At 48.3% G+C, this 20,924-nt stretch overlaps 1 protein-coding gene across 1 annotated transcript; it reads right to left on the reverse strand.

Annotated features, from left to right (window-relative positions):
- Positions 1-79: 79 nt before the first annotated feature.
- Positions 80-20,344, reverse strand: DCST1 (DC-STAMP domain containing 1). The gene is made up of 16 exons (XM_033136227.1): positions 20,235-20,344; positions 19,095-19,220; positions 17,608-17,682; positions 16,519-16,647; positions 14,808-14,947; positions 13,270-13,447; positions 11,440-11,583; positions 10,867-10,988; positions 10,039-10,196; positions 8,847-8,946; positions 8,422-8,517; positions 5,593-5,719; positions 3,933-4,049; positions 2,925-3,067; positions 2,136-2,249; positions 80-380 (listed from the first exon to the last, which is right to left on the reverse strand). The coding sequence occupies exons 1-16, from the start codon at positions 20,311-20,313 to the stop codon at positions 135-137; spliced, it is 2,094 nt and encodes a 697-aa protein (XP_032992118.1). The 5' UTR covers positions 20,314-20,344; the 3' UTR covers positions 80-134.
- Between the last annotated feature and the right edge of the window lie 580 nt (positions 20,345-20,924).

Consider the following 20,924-nt stretch of genomic DNA (forward strand, 5'->3'; position numbering starts at 1 on the left):
TATAGTTATAATTTTATATTTGTAAAATCGAATGAAAATTATTTTTAAAAAAAGAAAAATCAAGATTAGGAAAATGAACAACCAAACCAATCATTTAATAACAAAAAAGTGGGGTGGGTGCCGTTTTGACTGCCTCAATCTGCGTATCCCGTCTGGTCCTCGCTGCTGTCGTCGGAGGACAGGAACTCCTCGGGGCTGCAGGCAAAGCAGACCCGCCCCATGTCCTGCCAGCACATCCGGCAGTAGAGGGTCCCGCACTCCGGGTCTGGGCACAATTTGGAGTTGCTGGATTGGGGCAGGCCACAGAGGATGCAGTACTTGCGGAGAAACCGCTGGAGGAACGGGAGCCAGCGGCCCAGCCTGTCCAGAAAGGGCTTCTCCTGCAGCGGGAGGAGAGAAGGGAGGGGAGGTGCTCAGCCCCGGCCAGAAAGGGAGCTATCCGCCTACGTTATATCATAGAATCAGAGTTGGAAGGGAACCCAATGGTCATCTAGTCCAACCCCTTGCAATGCAGGCATTTCCACTGAAGGGAAAGTTGTTTTGTGTGTTCGCCACACGTTTCCGGATGCCTCTTAATGATATCCTTGCTAAGGATTTCACATGGCAGTTCCTGCGATCAAAGGAGTGAGTGTTCATCTATGTTTGGATACAACTGGGCGCCATTTTGAAACAAGATGGCAGACTGAACCGTTCAAAACGGCCCTGATTTTAACCACCAGTTTCAGAACAGCACAGATTTTTGGGGGTGTATTTCTTAGAATCTTTCAACGAACACCTGGGGAAGTAAGGAGACTGCTGGTTGGAAATATATCCAAGTCGAGAGGGTGCTGGGGAGGGACATCAACATTAAATTACATAGCAAAATCGACAACCTTCACCAAAATAAAAATTGAACAACCCATTTCAAAAAGTTGGCATTCGACAGTCTCTTTTTGGGATCCAGATTCCAGAGCCATTTAAAATGGCATTCCCCCCACCCCACCCCACCCCTGCAACCTGAAGTGGTACAATCCATGTTGAGTTTGCTTTCCCCCTCTTCCCTCCCTGCGCCTTTTCCTTTGTGTGCCTTGTTTTTAGATTGTAAGCCTACAGGCAGGGACAATCTTGTTTCCACTGCTTGCATGTAAGCTGTCCTAGGAGCCTCTGGCTGAAAAACGGGGTGCAAATGCTATAATAATAATAATAATAATAATAATAATAATAATAATAATAATAATGCCACCCCTACATTCCCCTGCAGGTAGAGGGATTGGCCCAGGGCCAACTGAATCAGCATTTTGTACAGTCACAGTTCAGAAACAGGGCCTGAATGTGCCTTGTTTTTCAGCCAAGCTCCTAGAATGAAACTGTCCAACCCTTGCCCTGCTAAATCATCAGGTGCTTAAAAGCGCCCGGCTAGGCTGCTGGTTTACTCAGTGGTCCCCAGTGGGAGGGAATGGGCGGAGGCCCATCAGCTGAGCCAACAGGAAGCCTTGCCCTGAGGTCCCCGTGCAGCAGGGGAGGTGGGAAGGTAGGAGGCTCAAGTGGGCAGGAAACAGGGTGTTGCCTTCGTGCACAGATTTAATGGATTGCACAGAACTGCCCAAACACTCATGCACTGGGGGCAGAGAACAGGTGCACATAAGCAAATGTGCACTGGGAGCAAGCATGTTTGGGGGAAATACTTCCTTTTATCCAGTCAAAAACATATTATTCAATAGCACGTTGAAATAAAGAAGAAACGAGATAATGTGAGGAACGGCGGATGGAGCTGGGTGTGTTTAACCTGGAGTAGAGAAGCATGATGGGTGACACGGGAGCCATATCTAAAGGGTTGTCACATGGAAGATGGAGCAAGCTTCTTTTCTGCTGCTCCGGAAGGGAGGACCCGAACCAATTGGCTTCAAACTGCAAGAAAGGAGATTCCGACTAAACGTCGGGAATGATTTCCTGACAGCGAGAGCCGTTCAACGGTGGAACGGACTTCCAGGGAAGGACTCTCCTTCCTTGGACATTTTGAAGCGGAGGTTGGATGGCTATCTGTTTGGGATTCTTCAGCTGTGATGGCTGCAGTGCAGGGGGCTGGACTAGATGACTCCTGGGGCTCCCTTCCAATTCCACAATTTGGCGAAGCTGGCCTGCGTTCTTCCACTCACCAGTCTTTTGCGCTGCCGCACACGCAGGATGATGCGCTTCCGCTGCACGATGATGAAAGCCATCCTCTGCCGGAGCATCTCGTTGTAGAGGAAGAGAATGCGCTTCTTCTCCCTCTGAGAGAGAGAGAGAGGGTGGCAAGGAGAGCGTGAGGCTGGATAGAAAGTGTTGTTATTATGCCGTCCGACCCCCACCCTGGTAGCCAGGGCCAGATTTAGGTTTGATGAGGCCCTAAGCTACTGAAGGTAATGGGGCCCTTTATTTTATTTTTATTTTTTTGGTAATGGGGCCCTTTAAATGTCCAGCTATCTTTTGTCAGCAACAAACTATCGCTGTTTTAGGGGTTGTTTTTAAAAGTCTGGAACGGATTAATCCGTTTTGCATTACTTTCTATGGGAAAGCGCGCCTTGGTTTTGGGACACTTTGGTTTTAGAACGGACTTCCGGAATGGATTAAGTTTGAGAACCAAGGTACCACTGTATATAGAAATGAGGAAACCTGTGATATTTTAGGGAGCAGGCTAGCAGGCGGGGACCATTACTTACACCATAGGAGCCTACACAACACAAAACACTGTTGCTGTATGTAGGTTTTATTTTATTTGTTTTTTATCTTATATTTTGGGGGGGGTTCTTTAATATTTTTGGGGGGGTCCCCCAAGAGTGTGGGGCCCTAAGCTATATTTTATACATAAATCTGGCACTGCTGGTCACCCTCACAGTGCAACGGAGAACATTTCTCGTGTTGGGCAGGGTGGTGTATGCATTTAGCCTGGGGCCTGGGGTCCCAACCTTGGGGAAGAAGAAGGCGGCGATGACGCGGCGGATGCGGAAGACGTAGACCTGCGCGAAGCAGAGCAGGACCAGGGCGGCCAGTGGGGTGACGCAGCTCACGTACTGTTCCTTGCTCATTCCATGTGCTTCTGGCAAGCAGTCTGTGGAAGAGAGAGAAAGAGAGAGGCATGCAGGAAGGGCAACCTTTCACAGAGTGAACAGACATCACCTTGCCGACAAAGGTCCTTATAGTTAAAGCTATGGTTTTCCCAGTAGTAATGTATGGAAGTGAGAGCTGGACCATAAAGAAGGCTGATCGCCGAAGAATTGATGCTTTTGAATTATGGTGCTGGAGGAGACTCTTGAGAGTCCCATGGACTGCAAGAAGATCAAACCTATCCATTCTGAAGGAAATCAGCCCTGAGTGCTCCCTGGAAGGACTGATCCTGAAGCTGAGGCTCCAATACTTTGGCCACCTCATGAGAAGAGAAGACTCCCTAGAAAAGACCTTAATGTTGGGAAAGATTGAGGGCACAAGGAGAAGGGGACGACAGAGGATGAGATGGTTGGACAGTGTTCTCGAAGCAACTAGCATGAGTCTGACCAAACTGCGGGAGGCAGTGGAAGACGGGAGTGCCTAGCGTGCTCTGGTCCATGGGGTCACGAAGAGTCAGACATGACTAAACGACTAAACAACAACAAAAATAGCCATGGTCTTGTTCAATCCCGAGTGGAGGTGTGGAGGGAGCCTCTCTCAGCCCAAAGGCCGCATTGCCTTCTGGGAAGACTTCCGCTGGGCAGGGGCAGGGCCCAAAGTGGACAGGCCTCTCAGGACCAACCTGCCGCTAGATATTTAGACCCATATGCAAGTGCTTCATAGGCAGCTGCTCTGGAAGTTAACCCGTGGACCGTGGGGCCTTATCCCTCCCCACTTCCAGGAAGACCGCACAGAAAATATCCCGCCCCTCCATCTTATGGTCTCCATCCTCTGCACGGGGCCCTTGCCTGGACTCCTCCCCAACTTACGCAGGTTGTTTGTCTCCATCACCATCTCCGAGGAGGTGTTCAGGGCCCCGATGGTGCTGCGCAGGAGACGAGCCATCATGGTGTTCCCTCCGACTATGACTTCCAAGTGGTGGCTGCCTGCGGAAAGGGGCAGGAGAAGGGAATTAGCTAGTTAGCTATCACCCACTCTTCACCCCAGCTGTCCCAGGGGCGGCTAACAACATTAAAACACGATGTTAAAAAAAAAAAAAAAGTTAAAACAGCGGGCGACCACAAAAATTGTAAGTGTCAAACGCGGGGGTGAAAAGGGGTGTCCTCAACATTTGCCAGAAGCCGCGTAATGAAGGCGCGAGGCATGTCTCTGTGTGGAGGGAGTTTGGGGGGCCACCAGAGAGCAAGCCCTCTTGCAGCCCACCACCACCCCAGGGCTCTGCGGGCGGAGCAACGACCAAGAGGGGCCCCTCTGTCTATCACAGCAGTCTTTCAAGGTATTTGGGTCGTGAGCCATATCGGGCTTTAAACACCAACATAAACACATTGAATCAGTGGCATAGCGTGGGTAGCAAGCGTCCGGGGCAAGGCGGGGACGGTGTGAGAGAGAGGGAAACGGATGGAGTACACATGCGCATTCAGCTGCCCAGCGGCATCCGTGTCTCCCAGGAGATTGCAGCCACAGGAAAAAGAAGAAGAGTTGTTTCGCTGTCTGGAGGGGTCACTTCCTGCTTCACATGGAGAAGCCATTTTCAACAGAGCCCAGTGACAGAAGCACACAGCTGTATGGAGGCAGCACCAGGTGCTGAAATTTTGTGACCCTAAGAATTTTGTGCCCTGGGCAATTGCCTCTGTGCCGCCGCCCCCGCCCCCCCATGCTACACCACTGCCTTGAACTGGACCTAGAAATGAACTGGCAACTGGTGCAGGGGTTATACGAGATCTAAACGCAACCCCAGCCAGGAATCTGGTTGCTGCCTTTTGGACCAACTGAAGTTTTCGAGTCGTCTTTGATGGCAGACCCACGTAGAGCACATTGCAATAGGGCTGTTGATTTGTATTCCGCTTTTCCAACAACAAATGTTGCGCTCATAAAACCTTCCTGCTCTTAAAATGACTCTGCGCCATCTTGCTGGTGCCTGGGAGTGGTGCTGGATTGCCATACAGACATGGGCTCAGGGGACCAGCTGAGCAATACCCCCCCCCCCCGAAAAAAGTTAGAATGGTGTTTCTTTTAAAGCATAAAAGTAGGGGGTGTCCCACCAACACAGATCAAAATAAGGCAAGAAAATCAGATCCTGTTTTGCGTTGCAATGAACCTATGATACATTCTTTTGAGTTATACGCATTTGATTCTTTTCTTTCGTTCTTGTATATGCATGAAAATAGCGCACGTTGTGCAATTTGCTGTTTTATTTCAGATAACTGAGATAAGAGGCAGGATGAAACGTAACCAATTTTATTTTATGGTTCAGCACAGAGGCGGCAGCAGCAGAGAACTGCCGGTTCTCGGGTCACCGCAGGTTTGCCTTGTAGTACGAGAACGGTTCTCCCATCCTTGTACTAAAACAAAGGAAATTAATAAATATTTGCCCGTTTGATGTTTTCCAAATATCCAGCTGATGTTTAAGGCAGGGCTGGAGAGGAGGGGGGAAGGGGGAACCTCCCTTCCGGGGGTCATATAACTTACTGCGGAAAGAATACTCCACAAAGGAGTGGTGTTTGATGGTGCTGAATATGGTATACAGCAGGAAGTCAAGGACACAGGCGATTATCACGAAGAGTGATGCGGGCAAACAGCCCAGTAATTCTGACATCTGGAAAGAAGCAGGGTGTGTGTGCGGGAGGAATAAGTGCGGGTCAGTGAGCGACACATATAGGGCTGATTAGCCCCCGGATAGAGGACATCGCCCATGTTTTACAGTAAACAGCATGAAACACCTACGCGAAAAACGTTCAGAGAAATCTCGAGGGGAGGAGGCTACCCCCAGCGATAGGAGTCAGGTTAAAGAACTTGTTGTCCGGCTTGGGCAACAATTAATGACAGCTAAATCTATTTACTTGTTTACATTAATATTCCACCTTTCCCCACCACCCTGGGAGCTCAAGGTGAGGTGCACATTTATATTATTATTATTATTATTATTATTATTATTATTATTATTATTATTAATTCAACTTATACACCAACCTATACTTGGAGGTCTCAGGGCAGTTCACAACAAGACCACAACATATAAAATCAAATTGAAAGCAGCAACCTAATTAACCCCCCCAAAAAAGCCATATTCTAAAAGGGTGTTGGGGTGTCAATAAGATCAACCAAAGGCCTGATTAAAAAGGAACGTTTTTGCCTTCCTCCCCATTTCTCTTCCTCCCCGTTTTATCTGCAAAACAACCCCGTGAGATAGGTTGGGCTGAGACGCAGTGACTGGCTGAAGGTCACACCCAGTGAGATTCATGGCGGAGTGGGGGATTTGAACCCTGGTCTTAGCCCGGCACTCTAACCACTATTCCACCACTGCCTCTCCGAAGAAAGAGGGCACCACTGGACATATAGAACTCACAGGGAAAGCTGATCAACTTAGACAAGGTCATGTGGCCTCCCTCGAGATTTAAGATTCTGGATTTTTATGCCTGTACAGTACAAGATTCGAGGGGTTTCAGGCGCAACTTATGCATCACCTGTGTTTCTCTTTGGAAAGGAGGCGTAGTGCAGACTGTGGCGTCTCTATGATATATGGTTTATTTACATGTATATACAACCTGATCCCAAGAGGGTCTTGTTTCCCCCATAGCTGCAGCCCTGGATTCCTACAGGCAACAGACACGGATCTGACCCTCTCTCTAGCTTGCCGCCTTTACCAAACTGAAACCTTTTCTCTCCCAATCACATTCCAGCCTAAGCTAAAACTCCAAACCCTGGTTTTCGTTCTTCTAACTAGCTCTGAACTGAAGGAGGGGCCCCACTCACCCGAGTCTGGCACAGAGCCTTCTAAATTGCTTTCTTAATGGCCCATTACTTTCCCTTTGTTTTCTTAATGGCTCATCTCCCAGGCGATTACCTCATCAGGAGACTGGCCAGGGTTATATGTTAACCCTTGCTGGATCCAGGGGTTCAGGAGACTTGGTTAAATTCTAACATCTACTTGATCCAGGAATTTAGGGGAGTCTGGTACCCAAAAATGCATAATGATATATTGTATAGGTCACACTTTTGTTTTTGTTTTGTATAATTCCTATGAATATTTTTATGTTAGTATGATTCTGCTTGGCTACAACCTTTATTTGGTTGCCTTATTAATAAATCTGAAATTGGCATGAAAACAGCAGTCAGGGTGCGGGGGGTAGGCAACCTCACAGGGCCAACCCCAGGATGAGAACTGTAGCTGTGTGAGGGGAATAGAGTGGTACCTCAGGTTACAGACGCTTCAGGTTAAGAACTTTGCTTCAGTATAAGAATAGAAATCGTGCTCTGGCGGTGCAGCGGCAGCAGGAGGCCCCAGTAGCTAAAGTGGTGCTTCAGGTTAAGAACAGTTTCAGGAATTACCAACAGTGGAAGATTGGCAGATGAAGTTGATTGAATATATGGAACTCGCAGAACTGACCGCGAAACTCCGAGACCAGAGGGAAGAAACGGTGCAGGAAGATTGGAAGAAATTTAAAGACTATTTGAAACGACGTGAAAAGATAGATATTTGAAATTGAAATCAGAAGGGGATTTTAGGCTACAGTATTCTTAGAAGTTAGCTGAAAATAGGATATAAGAAGTAGTTAGAATTATATTATGTGGATTTTATTGGGATTATAATAGAGTTAAATGTTGATCAAGGTTTACAATGATAAGAATGAGAAAGAAGATTTTATAATGTTACAAAGTTACTAAAGAAGAGTTGAAATGAACGCAGAAGAGAGGACGTGAGGCGGTCCCAATATTATGTTATGATTATGATTAAGATAGTTAGAATTTTTGTATTTTTGTAGTTTTTCTTTTTTGTTTGTGGTTGTTGTTGTTTGTTTTATTGTATTTTGTATGGTTTGTTTTATTGGAAAATTTAATAATTTCTTTACAAAAAAAAGAACAGTTTCAGGTTAACAACGGACCTCCAGAACGAATTAAGTTCTTAACCCGAGGTACCACTGTACAGGGGTCTCCTAGCAGTTATCAGCACCCTTGACAAACTAGAGCTCCCAGAATGCTTTGGGGGAGAAGCCATGACTGTTCAAAGTGATATCGTAGTGCTTCAAAGTTATGGTGCGAATGTGGCCTAAGATAATTGAAATGGACAGATCCTGCGATCCCTACTAAGAATAGACCCACTGACATTAATGGACCTAAGTGAGTCATGTAATTGACTTCCACGCGCCTACTCTGAGTAAGGCTGGCACTGGATACACAGCTCACAATTATTAAAGCATAGCAGGATCCCAATCCTTCGGTTTCCTGCCTCGGTGCCTCCCTCTAACTCCCACCACCCCCATCTCTGTAGGTCTCTGCCCCCAAAGCCCATCCACTTACCATATTTTTGGTCTCGGGCGGCTGGAAAGCGAGGCGGAGGGGGTCGATGAGACTGCTTTGCTCAGCACGCCGCAAGGGCAGAAGTGTCCGCTTCTTCTGCAAGGTTCGCAGGGCGGGAGGAAGCAGTAGGAGTGGGGAAGAGTTGTCATCATCCTGTTGCCTGTTGCCATCACCCAGCACATTACATCCAGAGGTAAACTGCCTCTGGGTGTGGAGGTTCCACTTCAGCTACTGTGACTAAAAGGTTGCTGAGGGACGTATCCTTTATGGGCCTGAGAACCCCACAGGGGCTCTGCTTCCTTCCCCCGAATGCCCTTTGACCTCTTCCGTCTGCAACCACAACCCCCCCCCCCCGGCTCTGGCTGTGACTGCTGACCGTCACCACCCGGTCATCTAGCCAAGCCGCAAACTCTGGCCACTCCTACCTGCTTCCGACGTCGGGCGTCTATCTGCCGGAAGTAGCGGGATATGTAAATATTGTCAAAGCGGATGTCCTGAGTGTAGCTGTTTGTGTAGGAGAACGCCCTGAGGGAAAGGAGAATGGAGATGGGGCTGGGGAAAATGTGGCAAGGTGTGGGGAGACACTCCAACCTTGTCTGCTTAACTCACCGAGCTCCACTCCCAACCCATCATAGCCCACTGCGAAAGCTCCTGCCAAGGCCTGTGATGCAGCCTTTTTGTTTTTTTTTAAAAAAACAAATCACAGCATGCAACTAGTCCTCAACATTCAGGTCACAGCTGCCAAAGGCCGCAAAGCTCTGGGTCAGGGCTGCTGGTGGTTGTCAGCTTTGTTGTCCAACCCACCATCGGTAGAAATTCAAAATCCATCCCCGTTGCACACCTGCTTATAGTCCCAGAGCTGATGTGGTGCACCAAAATAATTCCTCTTGCACAAGAGCGGAAGAGGGGAACTTGACGCCTTCTGGGTGGTGTTGGAACTCCAACTCCCACCCACCAGTCCTCCCTGCCAGCGTGGCTAATGGGCCGGGGAGGATGATTCTAATCGAGCAGCTTCTGGAGGGCCACAGGTTCTCCACCCTTGTCTTGGGCACACATCCCAACCAATCAGGGATGACGTTAAATGCTCTTGCAGAGGTGTGAAGCAAGGATGGGGGCCCTGCAGCCCTCCGGTTGTTTGTTGGTAGTAGAACTCCCATCAGGGATGATGAGAACTATAGACCAGCCACACCCAGAGGGCCACAGATTCCCCTTCCTCGGCTTCTTTTATTTCCACGCACGGAATAATGAGAGAACACGTTTTCATGCTGCAGTCAACGAAAAGCCAGGTGTCGAAAGCTCGCCCAGAGGCTTAGGAAGGGCAGGGCAGGGCATAGTTTCTGTTAGTATTGGCTCCTGCTTCTACAGCAGGGGGGTAGGCCCTGCGGCCCTCAAGACGTTTGCTGGGGGCTCCGGTCCCCATCGGCTCCAGCCAGCATGACCAATGGTCAGAGATGCTGGGAACTGTAGTCCAACAAAATCCATGAAGGTTGCCAATGTGCCGAAGGGTGAGGTGATCAAATCCTGGGCCTCAGGCTTGCGAAGCGTTTGCTTGGCACAACCCAAATAGGTTCCCTGCCCCCACCCAGGAGCCGCCGCCGCGCCCCCAGCCCAACTCACGAGGCAAAGACGATGATGAACATGCAGGAGAGGAGGACCCGAAGCACAGACATGGAGGTGCTCAGGCGCTCGCCCTGTTTGGCCACCTCTTCGTTGACTTCATCCACCAGATGTCTGTGGGAGAGGTTGGCACCAACCAGCATGGCCTGGTGTTCTTCCTGGGTGGGTGGGGGGAGGGTGGGGGAGAAGAAAGGAAAGGAAGGTACCTAAACACTGGTCCCAAAAGATCTACACTGGTTGCCGGTACATTTCTGAGCTCAGTTCAAAGCGCTGGGGCTGACCTTTAAAGCCCTAAACGGCCTCGGTCCTGTATACCCAAAGGAGCGTCTCCACCCCCATCGTTCAGCCCGGACACTGAAGTCCAGCTCTGAGGGCCTTCTGGCGGTTCCCTCCCTGTGAGAGGTGAGGTTACAGGGGACCAGGCAGAACAGGGCCTTCTCGGTAGTGGCACCTGCCCTGTAGAATGGCCTCCCGTCAGATGTCAAGGAGATAAAAGAGTTATATGACATTCAGAATACAGCTGAAGGCAGCCCTGTATAGGGAAATCTTTAACATTTGTCATTTTATTGTCTGTTTGATATTTTCTTAGGCGCTTCCCAGAGTGGCTGGGGCAACCTAGCCAGATGGGTGGGGTATTATTATTATTATTAGTAGTAGTAGTAGTAGTAGTAGTAGTAGTATCAAATGTCTGGGGTTGGTTTGTTTATTTTTAATTGTTTGGTTTTTAATTGATCTGTAAGCCTTGCTAGGGGTCTTTTCAGCTGAACAACAGGGCATAAGTGCTTTAAATAAATAAACAGACCCGCCTACTGCTCCTGCCACACACACCTTGACTGTTAAACTGGCTGTAAAGTCCTGGTTTAAACTGTCCACAGAATCATTAACCCGGTCGTAGGTTTGGCCAAAGTTCCCTTCCACAGGAATCTTGTCCCGGCACCAAGTGTGCATAACTGCAGAGGAGGAGAAGGCGGAAGAGGTGGAAGAAAGAAGCTGCGTTTGGAGAGTTAGGTGCTCAGCAAGGATGTGGCAGGGATGTACCACTTCAGACAGGCAGGTGGGCGGGGGGATGTACCACTGCTGGTGGCAGGTGGGGACTCACAGGATGGGATGCCCAGCCTCGGGGACCCTCTACTGGAAAGCACGTGGTTTGGATCGGGGTTTGCGTCTGACACGCTGGTCTGGTTCACACGGTGTGCAAAGCCAAACCTTGCTTTAGGGAGGTCCAGCGTGGCTTCCCCTGTCCACCAAAGATCCCTGGGAACTGTAGTTCACCCTAGGTAGCAGGGCTGTTATCAAGAGGCTTAAAAACAGCCCGTCAGCCACACAACAAGCAGCAGCCCCTACTAGAGCAGCAACGGGCTCACGGCGGCTTCTCTTCTCTCATCCTCGGCTGGAACTCACTCTTGGCAAAGTGGCAGAGGAAGCTGAACTTCATAGGAATGCAAAGCAGGTGGTTGATGAAGGGAACGGCAATTGTCCGCATGCAAGATGCATGTTTAACTGCAAACCAGCTTTGGCAGCGCTTGATGGCTTGGTCTATAATTTCTAGAAGGGGGGGGGGAGGAAAGCGTTGACATTGTTGTTGTTGTTGTTGTTGTTACTATTTTATTCGCTAAATGTCTTTGAAAATGCAAATTGAAAATAAATCAAACAAAACAGATGCAAAGGGCAAGTCATCAATTGAAAAGGTTTAAGACTTCCTTTCTCCTTTATAGCTTCTGTAACAGGGTTTTCCTTGCTGGATTTTTCTTTGCAGGTTCCGAGACGGAGAGATGACTTTAAAGGTTTTTGAGATTTTGATCCTTCAAAGTCATCTCTTCAAAATCTCAAGCAAGAATGGAGATGTGTAGTAAACGAATCTATATATATAAATGTTCCCATTGTGTGTACGCCGGAAACCTATGTTCTCCGTAACCGCTGCACCAAACAGCATCAAATTAGGACAAAGCGTAACTTGACCATCAAGGAAGGATCTGGCATCATAAAAATTCAAAAAAACCACACCTGTCATGCCTAAAATATAGAATAAAGGCAAAAAAGTGGCACGCCTATTATACATCACCAGCAAAAGGAATGAAGACTCCAACAGCATCCAGTAGAAAGGCGGATCACCCGTCAACATCATCAGACCTGGCCAGAGCAATAATGCCTGTGCCCTCACCTAAAATGGCCGCCGCAGCTTCGCATGCGCCAAGGGGGAAAAAAACATGGAGCAGGAGGCATGCCTGAGAGGTCGCACTGAGTAAGACCAGCTCTGAGGGGATTGTGTCACTGGGGTGCGTGATTTTGGGACTGGGGTGAGGGAGAATGCTCTTTAAGGTTGCCAGTGCCCTCACCTAAAATGGCCGCCGCAGCTTTGCATGCGCAAAAAAAAAAAAGACGGAGCAGGAGGCATGCCTGAGAGGTCGCACTGAGTAAGACCGACTCTGAGGGGATTGTGTCGCTGGGGTGCGTAATTTTGGGACTAGGGTGGGGGAGAATGCTCTTTAAGGTCCCCAGTGCCCTCACTTAAAATGGCCGCCGTGCTGTTTTTACATGAGTAGAATGTGTCCTTTTATTTAAAATGCATCTCTGGGTTATTTGTGGGGCATAGGAATTAGTTCATCCCCCCCCCCCAAAAAAAAGTATAGTCCGGCCTACCACATAGTCTGAGGGAAAGTGGACCGGCCCACGGCTGAAAAAGGTTGCTGACCCCTACTCTAAAGGGACAGGGAAGAATGAAAACAGGAGCTTCCAGAATACTCTCGGGGTCAGGAGAATTTTTAAAAGGAAAACACACACACACACACACACACACACCAGCACGTGGCCGGGCCAGCTAGTGCTCTATATATTTTTACATTTTCTGGGTGGCATCAACTAAGTTTTACTTACGATAGCCCCATTGAAATGAATGAACAAAGACGGCTTAGAGATACATTTGGGAAAGCCATGACTGTTGAAGTGGAATAAGAGTGATTTAAATGGATGGTGTGAATGTGATATTAAATGCAGGTTTGAATGCAGAGTCAAATGTGGGTTTAAATGCATGATGATGATAATAATAATAATAATAATAATAATAATAATAATAATAATAATAATAATAGCTCTGACAAAGGTGGAAACGGGACAGAACTGATGGATGGTGAACAGAAGCAAAAGTGATGCTGACCAGATGTTTGATCCTCATGCCCACTCTTAGAAAAATCTGTGCTCACAACCCCATGTGTCCCTTTCCCATACACTTACGGGTGCAGCGCATCCGGGTCTTGGCCTCGTAGATCTCCTGTGTGGAAGGGTTGGCTTTGTGCACCGCCGACCTCACCGAGCGAACCCCAAGGCCTGCGTTGCTGGCCACCTGCTCGTTCAGCTCCGAGAAGGAACGTGAGACGTCCCTGGTTTCGGACCTCAGGGTCTTGCCGCTCCTCTGGTGCAGAAAACAGGGGTGGGGGAGGGATGGGGGCAGAGGAGGGTGGACTAGAGATGGCAGCCCCACAGATGGAAAAGATTGCTTCGTATATATTTTTCCCAAGCAGCAAGGACAGCTACCATGATGGGCAAATTCCAGGGCTCCCATTCCACCATTCTCACGTCGCATGAGCACAGGAAGTGAACCCTGATGGACGGGACCAGTGGTCCATGTAATTTAGGGAAGAGGGGATCTGTGGCCCCCCCAGGTGTTGCCAGACCACATATCCCATTATTCCTGGCCATTGGTCATACTGGCTGGGGCTGATTGGAGTCCAGCAACACCCAATGGCCAGTCAGACGCTCCAAGAGAACTAGTAGCACTCCAGCTTGGAGAGCCAAGCCATTCCTGGAAAACTATCCCCTCTGTGTTGAGCTTTCTTTCTTAAGCCTCTCCTAGACTCCTTAAAAGGCTTAAACATCTCAAGACCGCAATACCTCAAGGACCACCTCTCCCCATATGAACTGTCCCGGACCCAGAAATCATCCTTTGAGGCCCTTCTTTGTGTGCCTCCTTCCACATGAGGTCTGGAGGGTGGAAACACGAAAAGGGCCTTCTCCACAGTGGCTCCCTGTTTGTGGAATGGCTTTCCCCGAGGGATGTTCATCTGGCGCCTTCATTCTATTTTGCCCGGTGAAAAGCTTCCTTTACAACCAGGCCTTTGGCTGATTAACCTCCTATATCCTTTTAAATGTATTTGCGGGGGGCGGGGGCGGGGCTATAGTTTTGTTCTGTTCTTGTTTATATGATGAGTTTTGTGTTTTTATCCTGCATTTTTACACTGTGAACCACCCAGAGATCTTCGGATGAAGGACGGTATACAAATTTAATAGATAATAAAGGTCCAGTCGCGGATGACTCTGGGGTTGCGGTGCTCATCTCGCTTTACTGACCGAGGGAGCTGGCGTACAGCTTCTGGGTCATGTGCCAGCATGACTAAGCCGCTTCTGGCAAACCAGAGCAACGCACAGAAATACCATTAACCTTCCCGCCAAAGCGGTACCTATTTATCTACTTGCACTTTGACGTGCTTTCAAACTGCTAGGTGGGCAGGAGCTGGGACCGAGCAACGGGAGCTCATCCCGTTGCGGGAATTTAAACCGCCGACCTTCTGACCGGCAAGCCCTAGGCTCAGTGGTTTAACCCACAGCGCCACCTGCGTCCCCTTAATAGATAATAACATATTATTAATCAATCACACCAGGATTTCTCCCTGCCAGAAGCTCCCATGATGAATGCCCAGGGACCTTCGGGGGCACTAGCAGTACTGCCAAACCCCACCCCACCCCGCTTGGCAACCTAGTAAACTGCTTCTCACCACCATGTCCTTGAGAATCTTGCGTAGAGGGGATAGCGACACCTTCCAGGCACGCTTGGCATTGTCGATCTGCATCTCCACGGTGCAGCTGATGGAACGCACCACTTCGCCCAGGTTGTGCCGGGTATTTGCCACGGGGCCTGGTAGGGAGGAGGGAGTGTGGCAGGAGGATGGAGACAAACATCATGCAAGAAAGAGGACTGCTACCCTTTGTGCCAAACCATCCAGGAATGGGGCAGAGGCCTCTGCTGCGGCTTTTTTCGGCACCGGCAGCATAGTTGGCACCCCTCTGTGGGTAGCCCTATGGTTCAGCCAGAAAGAAAAAACTAGGGGTGGTCAAACTTTGCCCCTGTTAATAATATTTATTGGTCACATTCACTCCATACATTTTTTCTTTTTTTCTTTTTTTAATACTATCAGCAGCCACACAAACTGCAGCATGACGACATCCTTACAATCTTATTATATAGTAAGTTGTATTATATACACACAAGCGCACACACATTATCCTGCTGGATAGAGGCTTATCAAATCATATTCCGTACAAAATGCACTGAAAACAACAATCAATAGCAACTAAACACTGCAGCCCAGCTACTGCAAAAACCCTCAAAAATTTATACAGTGTTACATTATTCCTTTCCCTTTCTCTTATCCTGTACAAAACAGGGCCCTCAAAACCCAGTAAGATCACAGCATGCATTTAAAGCGCTCTTCTTTCACAGGCGTGGCTGCTTCCCCTCAAAGAATCCTGGGAACTGTAGCTTGTGAAGGGTACTGGGAACTGTAGCTCTGTCAGAGGTCAGCTCTCTGCACCCTTAACAAACTATAGTTCCCAGGATACTTTGGGAGCAGCCATGATTCTTAAAAGAGTGCTTTAAATGTATGACGTGAGCATGACTATTGTATTGTATTTTTTTCTGACAGCCCAGATAGAAAGGACTGGGGGGGGGGCACATTAGGCCCTGGTGCCTGAGGTTTCCTAAACCTGCGCTAATAGAAACACCCCGTTAAAAATTTGCTGACGAAGGATCCAATGACAGACCAGGGCAGGAGGATGAGAGTTCCATGGTGGGAACAGGAAAAACGAGGTGCGAATGGCAGTAAGACTCTAAGGAACATACGGAGACACTGCCTAGATCAGGTCAACGGCCCATCCTAGTCCAGCATCCTAGAATCCAATGATTGTAGAGTGGGAAGGGACCACGAGGGTCATCTAGCCCGAACCCCTGCAATGCAGGAATATGGGGCTTGAAACCCACAAACCCGAGATTAAGAGTTTCTTTTAAAGTTAATACCTGTCACTGCCTCTTGTGGGAGTACTTTCCATAAACTATACACTGGGACCTCGGTTTAAGAACCCTGTTTAAGAACGATTCGGTTTACGAACTCCGCCAAACCAGAAGTAGCGTCCTGGTTTGCGAACTTTACCTCGGTCTAAGAACAGAATCCGAACGGTGGAAGGGCACCGGCGGCAGGAGGCCTCATTAGGGAAAGCACGCCTCAGTTTAAGAAGAACGGTTTCAGTTTAAGAACGGACTTCCGGAACAGATTAAGTTCATAAACCGAAGTACCATACCACAGTACTGTACACACTGGATATCCCCAAGTTTTATAGTGTTACGAAAATTCTCCATTCGTTTTCTCCATATATCAAGCTTAATTTTACACATTTCTCTCATGCAGTCATAGACATGAGTATTTATTGTACCATCAAAGACCCTTGCCAAGACATAGGTGAGGATGTAAATCCGTCCTTCTTTCCCCAGGAATTTGGGTACCACCAAGAGGCTGGCACAGCGGAAGTGTGGGGACGTGCCCCAGCCCAGGGCAGCCACACCTAGGGGAGGGAGATGGGGGGAGACAGTCAGTTTCTATGCTGTGGGACTGCCCCATGCTCTTATCAGCGCTGGGGAGGAATTAGCTCAATTTTAGTTGCATACACATTGCACTTCTGAAGAAAGATGGGTTGTTTAAACCACTTTTGGAATTTCAACCCCCCCCCCCAATGGCATGTTCATTTATTTATCTTAAATTTATCACCTGCCCTTCACCAGCAGATCCCAGTGGAGGTTCAGCAATTAAAAAACTAAAAAGTTAGGGACAGTAAAAGCAGATTACAATAACGGGAACAGAGTGGGCCCTGAAAAAATACACACACATATTTATTTGAAAACCATTGAAAGTACTGAGTCAACTGTGGTTATGCCCCCTGGAGAAGCCTGTCCCAAGTAATATCCTCTTTTGGGGGTATATATTTACCCATAATTTCCCCACAAAAGGCTCAATAACTTGGGGGGGGGAGAATCTCCTTTAAAAAGCTCAAGAACTTCGGCTGCCCCTCCTCTAACAAAAACCCTGGCTGCGCCCATGCCACGCGCCCTGTGGCAGCCAATTTGTGTCATGCCCCGTCCCCGTGGGAAACATTGTGTGAAAGTATCATTGAATTTAATACCTGCCCTTCACCAGCAAGTCCCATGGGCGGGGAGTGGGGGGGGGTACAACTCAAAATTCAAAACCAAAAACAGTTGGAAAGATTACAACCGCAGGGACCGCGTAGGCCTTGCAAACATGCACCTCAGGTGTCATGCCACAACCCCCATGGCGCTTTCTCAAATCTCCAAATATGCCCACTGGTTTTCGGTTACAGGGGTATTTGCAGAAAGCCAATGGGAACCAGGGGGCTCTGCTAAAAGGTCTCCCAGGATGGTGGGCCCTTCGCTGCCCAAACCCTTTACGAATCCTTCCGCCGCCGTGGCACCCCCTCTTTCTCCCCAGAGTCTCCGCCGCCCCTCCTCACCAGCCATTCCACACATCAGGTCGATCTTGTGCTCTTCGGAGATAGTCATGGGGAGAATCAGCATCCTGGAAAGGCCTGGAAATCAAGACAGGCGCCTGTGTGACACCTGCAGCTTCTCTTGCTTAGGGTTCCCCAAAGTGAAAATCCTGATTTATTTATTTTTAAAGCATTTTTGTAAAAAAATAAAAATAAAAATGGCCCTACTTGACATAGGGCTGGGTTTCCCCAGACATTCTGCAGATTCAGCAAAAATCTGCCTGGATGCCATTTTGACAGCCCAATTCCCATATGTGTCTGGGAAAACATATGGCAGCCCTACTCTTGCTTCTATCCCTTGAACGAACAGTGCATCATCTTTTCTGCCCCCCCCCCCCGGAAACCATCTTTTATTTGGTCCCACCATTCTCCACCATTGGCCACATTCACACCATGCATATAAAGCATTATGAGACTGCTTCCAAAACCCATGGCTGTCCCCATGAAAATCCAGTTTTGCCCAAAGTTGTTGAGCTGAGTATCCCCACAGCTGACACTCTGTAAGGGTCTATCCCAGCCCCCCCCCCCAGGCCCTATAAACTCCTAGCCTCAGAATATGCTTGTCTGATAGGAGACAGGCATCTTCCTCATACCAAGTCAGAGCACCGGTCCATCTACCGTACCTTAGGACTGTCAATACTTAAAGCTCTGCTACTGTGGTACTGTGTGTCTAAAAATCAAGTCCTCATGGTTTTGAATAAAGGAGGTGATGTTTAAAAGGTGCACAGGAGCTGCCCTATACCAAGTCAGACCAACTGTTAATAATAATAATAATAATAATAATAATAATAATAATAATAATAATTTATTATTTGTACCCCGCCCACTCTGGGCGGCTTCCAACAAAGATTAAAAATACATTAAAATGTCACACATTAAAAACTTCCCTAAACAGGGCTGCCTGTTCTATCTAGATCAGTCCTGTCTGTGCCAAGCACGGTTTTAGACAGGTGCTCTACCTCTGAGCTATGGCGTTGATTATAAACATACCAGTCCTCATGGTTCTGGAAAAAGGGGTGACTTACCAGTAAATGGGAACATACAAAGCTACCATATACTGTCTACCTTTTGTGTGGCAGAAGCTCTCCGGGGTTTCAAACAGGGAGTTTCCCTCTGGAGATTATTATTATTCTTATTTACTGAATATCTATACTGTAGCACCCTATACCCAGATGTCTCAGATGATGTCAGGGATTGAACACGGGACCTTCTGCAAGCAAAGCAGGTGCTCTACCACTGAGTTATTGCTTTTCTTTGCTTCTCTAGAACGCAACGTTTGCCTCTTGTGGACTACCCACCTGCTTCCAAACTGCTGTGAGCTCCTCCAGGTTCATGGGACCCTGATAGTTTGGGACCTGATGCAGGTCGAGACCAATTCAAAATGCACACATTTCTACCTCCGTCTGCATTCACGTTTCCAGCCCTTGCTTACTAGATCAAAGTGGACTCACCCAGAGCATACAAACTCCCGATTCCAGCCCCCAGGAAAAACTTGGCAGCCCAGAATTCGTCTGGCTGGCTCCAAAGGAACGTGATGCAGAAGCGAGGCAGGAGGAAGCTGAGAGCACGTTTCAGAGCTGCAATAGAAGTTTATAAAACGATGCTTGGCACGGAGAGAGTGGATAGAACGCTAGAACTCATGGATGTACAATGAAGCTGAATGTTGGAAGATTTGGGACAGATAACAGAAAAGACTTCTTCACACAGTGCAGAGTTCAACTATGGAACTCACATCCGCAGGAAGCCGGGATGGGCACCAATCTAAAAGGTAAAGGTAAAGGTAAAGGGACCCCTGACCGTTAGTACCAGTCGCGGATGACTCTGGGGTTGCGGTGCTCATCTCGCTTTACTGGCCGAGGGAGCCGGGTCATGTAGCCAGCATGTCTAAGCCGCTTCTGGCGAACCAGAGCAGCACGGAAACGCCGTTTAGCTTCCCGCCGGAGCGGTACCTATTTATCTACTTCAGTGTTTTTCAACCTTTTTTGGGCAAAGGCACACTTGTTTCATGAAAAAAATCACGAGGCACACCACCATTAGAAAATGTTAAAAAATTTAACTCTGTGCCTATATTGACTATATATAAAGTAATTCTCTTGAATTTTTCAATTTTTCCCACGGCACACCAGGCAACATCTCGCGGCACACTAGTGTGCCGCGGAACAGTGGTTGAAAAACACTGATCTACTTGCACTTTGACGTGCTTTTGAACTGCTAGGTGGGCAGGAGCAGGGACCAAGAACGGGAGCTCACCCTGTTGCGGGGATTCGAACCGCCAACCTTCTGATCGACAAGCCCTAGGCTCTGTGGTTTAACCCACAGCGCCTGCCACCATTCTAGACAGGTTTAAAAGAGGATCGGACATATTAATGGAGAAGTCTGCCAATGGCTACTAGCCCTGGTTCACGTGTTCTTCCTCCACTGTCAGAACCAGTGAAATGCATGGCTTGGGGGAAAGGGAGCGTGGCCAGGGGACAGTCACTAAGGGCCGGACAGGGACGCTTGGAGGACAATGTTTTGACCCTTGGGTGTGGGCACCCCAGCTCTCCTCCGATGCTTGAGTGGAGGCAGGGGCTCAAAGGGGGGAGACTCACTGGTGTTGGGGGGCTTTTGCTTCCAGCCCTTCTGCTTCTTCACTCTTTGGTACTTTCCTTTGCCGTCTGAGTGCCCCATAGCACCTGTCTCCCGATGCAAGAAAAGGGCAGGACGTTGTATTTAAAAAAAAAAAAAAAAAAACTAGACCTCCGAAGCACGGATTCACCGGCAAGGAAAATTAGAATGGTTTGGGTGTTGTTGTTGTTTGTTAATTATATGCAAGAACCTTGTGCACAGTAATTAACTCCAACAGGTATATCCTTCCACTGTCATCTATCAGCAGTTGAGGAACAGCCGTAGCTGCAGAAAGTCCCACTAGCCTAGCCTTCTTCCTGACAGGCTAGATTTCTAAGTGCAGCGATTCTTTTATCTTATTTGTGCAGGTGAGCATTCCACTGAAGGGAAAACCCCTCCCCCAACACACACCAACAAGTAACCTGAAGCGGAAGAGCTCCAAACACAGCCTGACCCCTTCCGTGAGAATTGTGTCATCACAATCTGGGTTCTACGTTGCCGTGCAAAGCGTGTTTACAAGGGACAGGGAAGATGCATTGCCTTCTCTCTCAGAATTTCAGCTCTGCTGAGTGATCTATTGAGATCATTGGGTGAATTGAAGCAATGTTGATTAAGTTGCAAGAGCAGAATTGATTTGAGTTGATTAAGCTGGGTTAATGCGGCAGCCAGACTGG

This window comes from Lacerta agilis, chromosome 17 (assembly GCF_009819535.1).
Source record: "Lacerta agilis isolate rLacAgi1 chromosome 17, rLacAgi1.pri, whole genome shotgun sequence".
NCBI lineage: Eukaryota > Metazoa > Chordata > Lepidosauria > Squamata > Lacertidae > Lacerta > Lacerta agilis.